Source organism: Gracilinanus agilis, chromosome 4 (assembly GCF_016433145.1).
Source record: "Gracilinanus agilis isolate LMUSP501 chromosome 4, AgileGrace, whole genome shotgun sequence".
NCBI lineage: Eukaryota > Metazoa > Chordata > Mammalia > Didelphimorphia > Didelphidae > Gracilinanus > Gracilinanus agilis.
The window spans coordinates 514,103,993-514,113,872 of record NC_058133.1 but is presented as its reverse complement, the minus strand read 5'-3'; the positions used below and the strand labels follow the sequence as shown (position 1 = coordinate 514,113,872).

The window sequence follows — 9,880 nt, the reverse complement described above, 5'->3', positions numbered from 1 at the left end:
AAGGAAGGAAGGAAGGAAGGAAGGAAGGAAGGAAGGAAGGAAGGAAGGAAGGAAGGAAGGAAGGAAGGAAGGAAGGAAGGAAGGAAGGAAGAGACGAAGGGAGGGAGGGAAGAAAAGATCACATCATGTGATCGGGAGTCCCTGTAGGCCTCTCTGTCTAATGTCTCACGATGGCACTGAGGGGAGCCTGCATCCTCAGAGTCTCTGCCTTGGCCAGAACTGAGCCCTTGGAGGGCCAGCTGTCCAGCACACAAGGACCAGCCCACTAGGCTCAGAGATGGGATGTTTGTTCCCCTCCCTGCCTCCCCTCCCCCAATGACTCTTGAAAGAAAACACTTTCACATATTTCTAAAGCATTCGTGCCAGTGGTTCCAGCTACCAATGGATAACTGGCCAAGATTATAATCTTGTTTTCTCAGCGTCTCAGGATTGACTTAAATTGTTATATAATAATGAACTAATTTATTGACTCATTAATAACGAATCAAAAAGGGTCAGAGGGCTGGGAGCTCAGCGTACGCAGGCCCCCATTTTCTTTTTCTCTTCCCATCCAAGGTGCCATTCTAAGATGCACCAATGGCCAGAGTGACAAGGTCAGTCCCAAGTGGATAGTCTACCAGTAGGTCATCCGGGTGGTCTTTCCCTGTTCGGATCCCTGAGATTTACAGACCAAATTCTCTTCCCCCCCCAAATTCCTCCAACTTACAAGCTGTTCTGCCAACTCATAGTCCAGGTCCATCAAGCTCACTGCCAAAGGCCGATTGTAAGTGAAGCCTCGACCAAATTCGAGCTGCATCACATTGTCATAGTTGGCGACCCTTTCTAGGCCAACGAAGATCAGGGCCTTCACACCTGTGAGGAGAAAACGGAAAGAGGACTAACCTCTGAGAAGACGCTCTGGGGTCTCTTTCATCTGAGCCCTCTAGTCCAATCTCAACCTCCCTCAGGTTCACAGATAAGAAGTTAAATAACTGGAACAAGGTGGGATAGAGTTAATCTATTTAATAAGAGGCAGACTCTCTGCCCCCTGACACAAAAGCCAAAGCCCTTTCTGCTGCTCCAAATTGCCTGCCTACACTATATCCTAAGTGTGAGCAGCTCCTCCCAAGAGCTAGCAAGGGCTTCACTGCAGCATTTAGTAAGAGAGCTCGCTATGGCTCAGGCACAAAGAGCCATTCAGGGAGATCTCCATAGTGAAGGTAAAATGCTTTTTTCTTTTAAACACTCACCTTCTGCCTTGGAATCAATACTGGGTATTGGTTGTAAGACAGAAGAGCAGTAAGGGAAAGGCAATGGGGGTCAAGTGACTTGCCCAGGGTCACACAGCTGGGAAGTGTCTGAGGCCGGATTTGAACCCAGGACCTCCTGTCTCTAGGCCTGGCTCTCCATCCACTGAGCTACTCAGCTGCTCCCATGAAGGTAAAGTTCTGAGTGAATACACAATCCTGGATGCTGGATCCTTTCCTCCTGACATCTAATTAAAATCACAGAACCTCAGGGGCAGCTGGGTAGCTCAGTGGACTGAGAGTCAAGCCTAGAGATGGGAGGTCCTGGGTTCAAATCTGGCCTCAGACACTTCCCAGCCGTGTGACCCTGGGCAAGTCACTTGACCCCCATTGCCCACCCTTACCGCTCTTCCACCTAGGAGCCAGTACACAGAAGTTAAGGGTTTTAAAAAAAATCACAGAACCTCAGAAATGTAGGGGACGCCCATGGCAAGGCCCCCCATCCAGGGCATCTCCCTATTTTTACAGATGATGAAAGTAAGATTCCTCTCTGGAAAGCTCTGATGGGCTCCCCAGGAAGGTGCTCAGTAGCCTCTGCTCAAAGACCCCCAGGAAAGGGAGCCCACAGCCTCCAGAGGCAGCCCACTCTGCTCTGGGATGGCTCTCCTTGTTGGCATGAAGCCGAAATGTCCTTACCTCTAGCTGCCCTCCATGTGTCCTCGTTTTGCCCCCGGAGGCCACACAGAACAAGTGCAATCTCTCTTCCCCTTCCCCCCCTCTCCATTCCAGCCAAATAGACGTGCTGGCTGTTTCCCATAATGGCGGTCCATCTCCTCCCCGCACGCCTTTGTGCCAGGGAGCTCTCCTGCCAGAGCCCCCTTCGGACACTCGAAGATGGCTGAGGATGGTGTCTCCAAGCTCGGGTTCTCTGGCTCCCTCCCGGCCACGCTTCCCCACCGGTACCCACCTTCCTCTTGCAATTCGGCCGATGCCCTTTGGAGCGCAGCCAGGTCTCCATCGATGCCGTCGGTGAAGTGAATCACCACCTTGGGAAAGGGAAAAGGCACAAAGATCAGGCCTCCGAGCAGGCGCCCAGAACCTGCAGCAGAAGCACCTTCGGGCCTCTCGGCAGGCGTGCCGAAAGCGGGCAGAGCCCTGGGCTCGACTGCCCCACCGATGGGAGAAGAAAAACAGCAAACCCCCTGTAGGACGGCCTGCGCTGTGGCAGGAGCACAGGTGTGGCTCCCCGTTCCCTGATGAAGTCACCGACAAGCACTTAAGGAAGAGAGGAAGCCTGCGAGACCAAGACTCGAATGGCAGAAAGGACCCCAACCCGCAGCAATGAGGGAGTCACACACATCAGCGGAACTCAGAGCTGAGTTCACCACCAGAGTCCTTGGGAGCCTTTTCTTTGAGCGATCCAGGGTCCCCCTCAGCAGAGCAGGATTTGAACTCTGCCCCTCTGAGTCCAGAACCCAGACTTGGTGAAGAGTAACCGACTGCCTTACTGGCCGGCCACGTGGAGCCAGAGAAGCTGCTGGCGAACCCCGTGTCTGTGACTCGGTCTCTCTCTGTTGGCCTCAGGCGCCTCGTCTGTAAAACGGGGGGGTTACACGGAAAGGCCAGAACGCCGCCCCCCCTTACCTTCACGCTGCCCGCAGGGGAACTCCTGAACTTATTCTGATACGCCTTCAGCGTGTCTGCCGTCAGGAGGTAGGGGTGCTGGTTGCGCATGGCCTGGAACTTCTCGAACAGGTCAGGCTGGTAATCGGAGAAGTCGAAGCCCTCCACAGGCCCCGAAGGCGTGTAGGCCACGGCGGCCACCCGCACGGTGGGCTCCTGGCTGCCGGTGCAGCTGATCCTCTGAAGCTGGGTGATGCGATTCAGGACGGCGTCCACCTTGGCCTCCAAGCCCCTCTGGGAGACGAACACGTTCTGGTCTCGGGAGCCGTCGAAGCCGAGGATCACGTCCAGGTGGCACGCTGGGAACGAGGAACACGGCAAGAGTCACCTACGGCAGGGATTCTGGGAACTCTGGCAAGCCGCCCTTTTGGCGGGGGAAGCCCAGATACAAGAGGACGCCCCGGTTTGTCGGCATGACGGAAACTCCCAATCTGGGACCCTCCGCCAAGGCAAAGCTTGCCAGCGGTCTCTTTTGGCCCCTGAGCCAAGCCTTCGGTCCACCAGGCCTCCGACCATGAGTGACAAACAGAGGGGGCCTTGCCTATAACCAGAAAGAAGAAGCAGCGGCTGTGGGGCCTCGTGCATGGGGACAGAAGAGAAGTTCTATTAGGGAAACATTCTAGAATGGCAGGCTTTGGCCCTAAGAGCGCCACATCTAGTCGTGTTGGGGTACCAGCATGGTTTTTAACCCGCATCAATTAGGTTAAAGGTAAAACCAAGGAAAACCGAGCTGGGTGGCCAGAGAAGCTTTGGAAGGAGTCTGCTGGGGGCTTTGGGGAGGCGGGCAACTGCTCGTTCACTGCTTCGGTTCGGAGGAGCCTGGGTCTAGGGCTGGGGGGGACCTCAGAGGCATCCGGGGGGACCTCAGAGGCATCCAGGGGGACCTCAGAGGCATCCGGGGGGACCTCAGAGGCATCCAGGGGGACCTCAGAGGCATCCGGGGAGACCTCAGAGGCATCCAGGGGGACCTCAGAGGCATCCGGGGAGACCTCAGAGGCATCCAGGCCAACCAGGCAGGAAACAAAGACCCAAGCCAAGGGGCCAGTCCACGTTCACACAAGAAACTAACTGGGGATTCGTTGGAACTCAACTGGACCCAAATTTGGACGGCTCCCCATTTTGGCCATCCCACTAGCTCGGTACCTCGGGAGACGTCCGTCACGCCGGGACACAAGGTCTCGTGCATGGCGTCGTGCAGGGTTTCCAGCACTTGCTCGCTCAGCTCGGACAGCTCCTGGACGTTGCTCACGCGGAAAGCTATGGCGCTGTTGGAAGCGATCTTGGATACTTCCCTCAAGTCGATGTTCCTCACTCCCACGGCAAACACCTTGACCCCTTTCTGGGACAGCGCCCGGGTGGCTTCCTCCGTGTCCTCCACGGAGCTCCCTCCCGTGATCACGAAGGCAATCTGAGGGATTCGCTGGTCAATCCGACTGCCGGCCTCGGGCACAAAGTGGTTCTTCCGCAGGTGGTCAAGGCCCACGAAGGTATTGGCTTCCCTCCCACCTTTGTAGACCACTTTGTTAATGGCGTCGATGATCTCTTCTTTGGTGGAGAAGTCCTTGAGGAAGAATTCATCGGTGGGGTCGGAGTTGTACTGGACCACGCCCACCTGGATGGAGTCTCCCCCTTCGTAGATGGTGTCCACTATCCCCGAGACAAATCGGAGGACTTCCTGGAAGTGGTCCCTCTTGAAGTTGATGGAGCCATCCAACAGGAAGACAATGTCAGCTTTCTTTGCCACTGAAATAGTGAAAACCAGAAAATGGGTCGATTGGTGCGCCCAAGTAGGAAGAAACAAAATGGAAACAGGAAATGGGAAAATATATCGAAAGTCAAAAGTGGGTTATAGAACATGCCTGACCACCCCATATGTTAAAAGAGAACAATTCCCCACTCTGCCTCCCATCAAAAAAAAGTATTAAGGAATAGCTCCTGTGTCGTGAAGTCATGAAGAGGGAGGCATTTTGTTTCTGTTTTTCGTTTTGCTATGTTTGGGGACTGGATCTATGATTTCACTGGTATAGGGAACTCCCCAATGAGGACACTCTCCTCATCGTGCCGATCAGCACCTTCTCTGCAATTTAGAAAGTCTTCCAGGCTTGCAGGGGGCATCCGAGTCCTTTCAGAGGCAGGATTAGAATCCAGGTCTTGCTGAATTCAAGGACAACATATTTACAACACCGTGATATCTCTCATTGGAGTAACTGAAAAACCGGATCTAGAGGAAACTTTACCACGCAAGGTACCTGGAGCATTTGGGAATAAAAAACGAGGGAGGAGGAGGCTGACGTCTAAGAACAGGAAGGAACCGAAAAGCGCTCAAGAGGCAGAAGAATCCCCCCTTCGAATCCCGCTGGGATCAGAGAGATCAGAACCAGGATAATAGCCTTAGAACCAGAAAGGATCTCCAAAGGCATCTTCTCAAACCTGCTCGTTCTAAAGTTGGGAAGACGAGCTGTGTGACCCTGGGCAAGTCACTTGACCCCCATTGCCCACCCTTACCAATCTTCCACCTAGGAGCCAATACACAGAAGTTCAGCGTTAAAAAAAACTGAATTTACCTGGGGTTGAAGGAGAAAACGGGCCAGGAGGCGTCGGAGTCACTCCTGAGGGCCCAAATGAATTAATGACTTGGTTCTCGATGTTGCGAAGATCCCTGAATTCTCTGACGGTGAAGACGAGCCTGGAGTCGCGGCCGGCGATGGTCTCCAGCTCGGTCCTGTCCACGTTGCGGGATCCCACGCCTAAACTGACGATGCCGGACGAGCTCAACACGCGGGCGGCCCTGGACACGTCATCCTGGGACCTCCCTCCCAGGAACAGGACGAGGTGCTGCGGCACCCCGTCTTCTATCCTGCTCCCCGCCGACTTCACAAAGAAGTTCTTGGCCACAAACTCCAGAGCTCGGCCGGTGTTGAGCGGGGAGCCCCCGCGGAACCTCAGGCGGCGGACGGCTTCCAGAACCGCAGCCTGGGACTTGTGGGTCTTCAGGTAGAACTCTGGGAAGACGTCGTTGCTGAACTGCGCCACACCGATCCGGACTCTGCTGGGCCCGATGTGGAGCTTCCTGACGATGCTGCCGATGAAGTCTCGGATGTGGGCCAGCCCTTCCGGCCGGACGCTGTCCGAGGTGTCCACCAGGAAGATGATGTCGGCGGCGTCACTTTCTACGTCTGGGGAGAGAGAGAAAGAGGAGGAACGTGAGGATGCTCTTCCTCTGCCGCCCCCCAAGCTCCCGATGGCCTTTGGCTATCCGATGCTGGTCCTCGAGGTGATGGGCAAAAGCCTGGAGCCTGGATCTGGGACCTGCCAGGAGAGGCAAGCTGGCACCTGCTCTGCAATTTCCAGTCTGGGGGAACAGCCTGGAGCATGGAGTGGTGACGAGATTCACCAGGGACTGGCCCAGGGTCCCCAGAAGAGCCGGGGTCAGGGGGGGCATGTGAAGAGCGAAGCCTTCCTGGCTCGAGGCCGGCTCCCTCCTGACTGCGTCCCAGCAACGCTTTGGGGGAGCCGCTTTAAAAAATGTCCCTTCTAGAGACTCAGAAAAAAAAAATGTCCCTTCTGTCTTAGTACTAATCCTTTTTTTTTATTTTTTTTTTTCATTTTAAACCCTTAACTTCTGTGTATTGGCTCCTTGGTGGAAGAGTGGTCAGGGTAGGCCATGGGGGTCAAGTGACTTGCCCAGGGTCACCCAGCTGGGAAGTGTCTGAGGCTGGATTTGAACCCAGGACCTCCTGTCTCTAGGCCTGGCTTTCAATCCACTGAGCTACCCAGCTGCCCCTCTTAGTACTAATTCTGAGAAAGAAGAATGGCAAAGGCGAGGCAGTTGGGGTTAAGTGACTCGTCCAGAGCCACACATTGGCAGCGTTTGAGGCCAGATTTGAACCCGGGTCCTCCTGACTCCAGGAGGTGCTCTGTCCACTGTGTCATCGAGCTGCCCCTCTCAGGCACCTTTTTTAAAAAGAAAGCCCACCTTCAGGGATTGCCGGGGGCTTAACTTGTCTCTCGGACGGTTCTTCTTAAATTTAGAACTACAGGCAAATCCAAACCCCCCCCCAAAAAAAAGTCTCTGAAATGCTCACTTTATCCTCACAGAGACCCTGGGAGTTTTTATTATCCCTATTTTACAAGATGAGAAACTGAGTCTAAACAGCCGTCCAGAAGGCTATAGTGGACGTTCCTCTTACCAGCCACGGAGCTGGAAGTGACCTCAGAGGACAGCTAAGTCTAAGCAACTCAGTTTATAAACGAACAAGCTAAGTCCAAGGGACGTGGCCAAGGTCACCCGGGTACAAACGAGCCCCAGAGGTAAGGATTCGAATCCAGGCCCTCTGACTCCAGAGGCCGCTGCACTGGGCCGCCGCTCTCCTTTTACCCGCCCTTCAGCCCCCCGTTTCCTTGTGACGTGGCCCCTTGGGAAGCGCCTCACCTGGTCTCGGGTGCTGGGTCTGCCTCACGATGCTCTTTATCTGCTCCGCGGTCAGCGTGGTGATGGGGGTCAGGAGCTTCTGCTCCAGGTTCGGCAGCTCCCTGAAGGTGCTCACGGAGAACACGTACTCGGGACTCAGAGAAATCTTGACCAGCTCTTCAGGGTCCACGTTCCGGGCCACGGTGAGGGGGGCCACGCCGACCTCTTTGATGTGCGCGGCCGAGTCCTCCACGTCGTCGGTGGACCTCCCCGAGGAGACGAGCACCAAGAACTGCGGCACCCCCTCCTCGATGCGGCTGCCCAGGGGCCTCCGGAAGATGTTCTTGGACACGTAGTCCAGCGCGCTGCCCACGTTGACCTGCCGGCCGCCCTTGGGGCGCAGCCTCCGCACCGCCGCCTGCACGTCGTCCTTGCTGCTGTGGGCGTTCAGCAGAAACTCGACCCTGGGGTCCTCGCTGAACTGGATCACCGCCACCCGCGTGGTGTCGAAGCCCACGTCCAGCTCCTCGATGAGACTCTCGAGCAGGGCCCGGACGTAAGAGAACTCCTGCACCGTGTTCTGGGACCCGTCCACGAGGAACACCACGTCCCGCTTGCTGCCCGCCGCTGGGGAAGCCAAGGAGAGACGGTCGCGTCAGAGAGCGGAAAGTGAGAGGGACCCAGGAGGCCGCCCAGCCCGAGCCTCCACCTTACCGTACCGATGAGGAGCCGAGCCCCAGAGGGAGCCAAGGCCCGGAGAACGGAGGCCGAGCCCCAGAAGGGGCTGCCCAACCCTTTTACTTGACAGAGGCAGAAACTGAGGCAGCGTTGAGCGACTCGTCCCATAGGGAATAATGAAGGGGATCAATCGGGGTCCAGAGTTCTAACAGAGAGGCGTAATGGGGATCCCTAGCTACTTAGTGACCGTAGAGTGGAAGCCCCTTGAAGGCTATTTGGGGTCTTTACCTAATAGAGTTGGGCACATTTGTTGCTCTTTATCAGACCTTTCCGTTGTGTCCAAGTCTCTGCAATCCCATATGGGTTTTCTTGAAAAGATACTTGACTGGTTTACCATTTCTTTCTCTAATTCATGTGACAGTTTAGGAAACTGAGGCTAACAGGGTTAAGTGACTTGCCCAGGGTCACCTAGCTAGGAAGCATCTGAAACTAGCTTTGAACTCATGAAGATGAGTTCCTGAGTCTAGACCTGGTGCTCTGTCCTCTACGAGCATAGTGGGCTTTGATTAATCAATGCTGGTTGGACTAAATTGAATGGAATTGACCTGAATTATAGAAAAATGCACCAAGGAAGGCAATTGTCATTGAAGTAAAATCTATTGGAATGCCGTGGGTTAAATTCCACCTAACAAACTTGGACGAGAAGTTCATATTTCTTTTTTTCATTGTACAGACTAAATCTTGTTATATATCTGAAGATGATAAGCCCTTTGATCTGCCCCAAAGGAGACCTTAAAGTCCAACCCCCAGTTCTTTTTAGACCAGAAACTGAGGCCCATTGAGGCCACACAGCTCAGTAGCTTATACATCTATAAGTGTAAAAGAATTTAGAGATCATTTAGTCCAATCCCCCTTATTTACAGATGAGGAAACTGAGGCCCAGAGAGTTTAAATCTCTTGTTCAGGTTCATTCAGGTAGGAAGTGGAATAGCTAGGATCTAAAGCCAGGTTCTCTGACTCCAAATTCAGCACATGTACAAACAAACAAAAAATGTGTGTATCCAATCCACTCATCTCCTTATTTTCTAGTCTCCCCACATCTCCAAAGAAATCAGGTGGCTGTTGCTCTCGATTTCCCAACAGCAGGATTCGACCTCTTATCTTCAGTAATGAAGGCTGAAGACTGCTGCTTTGGAGGAGTTCTCATTCTACAGAAACTCCTGGGATTCTAGCCTCCTGATCGTTCCATAAACAAGACTCTCCATCCCTTAGCTCCAGACAAGTTCTCTAGTTGTCTTCAACGCTTGGAATGTCTCCTCCTCCTCCACTGACCTCTCTTTTTCCTTTAAGTCCCAACTAAAATCCCATTTTCTACAGGAAGCCTTCCCTATCCCTTCTTAGTTCTGTTGTCTTCCCTCTGTTAATTATTTACTATTTATCCTGTATGTAACTCGTTCACATGTTATCTTGCCCTTTCGATTGGAAGCTCCTTGAGGGCAGGGACAGTCCTTTGCCTCTTTTGATAAAGCCAGTGCCTAGCACAGGCCCAGGCACACAGAAGGTACTTAATTGTTGTTTATTGATTGACAGAATGTGGCCGTTCACATTAAAAAGCATTTGAAATGGTCCTCAGCATGTATAGATATTTAGCTGTCACATTTTCCTGGGCCACACGCCCAGAGATCAAGGTTATGTTCTGGAATCTCAAGGATTCCATGATGGAAATCACTGGAGTGAAGGCTGAGAGGGATGGGACCACAGGAAATGCCAAAGACAAATGGTTTCCAGTTTTCTGTCCCCTTCCCAACCAAATTCAGGGAAGACCGGGGGTGGACTGACTGCCTAAAAGCTGGGCCCTCACAGCTCTCACTGCATGGAAACA

General features: G+C 53.6%; 1 protein-coding gene across 1 annotated transcript in view; it reads right to left on the bottom strand.

Moving 5' to 3' along the window:
* Positions 1-9,880, bottom strand: part of COL6A3 (collagen type VI alpha 3 chain) — a 68,708-nt gene that overhangs the window by 36,471 nt on the left and 22,357 nt on the right. The window contains exons 8-13 of the mRNA XM_044675684.1: positions 7,342-7,962; positions 5,474-6,085; positions 4,053-4,652; positions 2,871-3,208; positions 2,194-2,272; positions 707-852 (exon numbers count right to left, since the gene is read on the bottom strand). Coding sequence (XP_044531619.1) covers positions 707-852; positions 2,194-2,272; positions 2,871-3,208; positions 4,053-4,652; positions 5,474-6,085; positions 7,342-7,962 — 2,396 coding nt within the window. The remainder of the gene's footprint in view (positions 1-706; positions 853-2,193; positions 2,273-2,870; positions 3,209-4,052; positions 4,653-5,473; positions 6,086-7,341; positions 7,963-9,880) is intronic.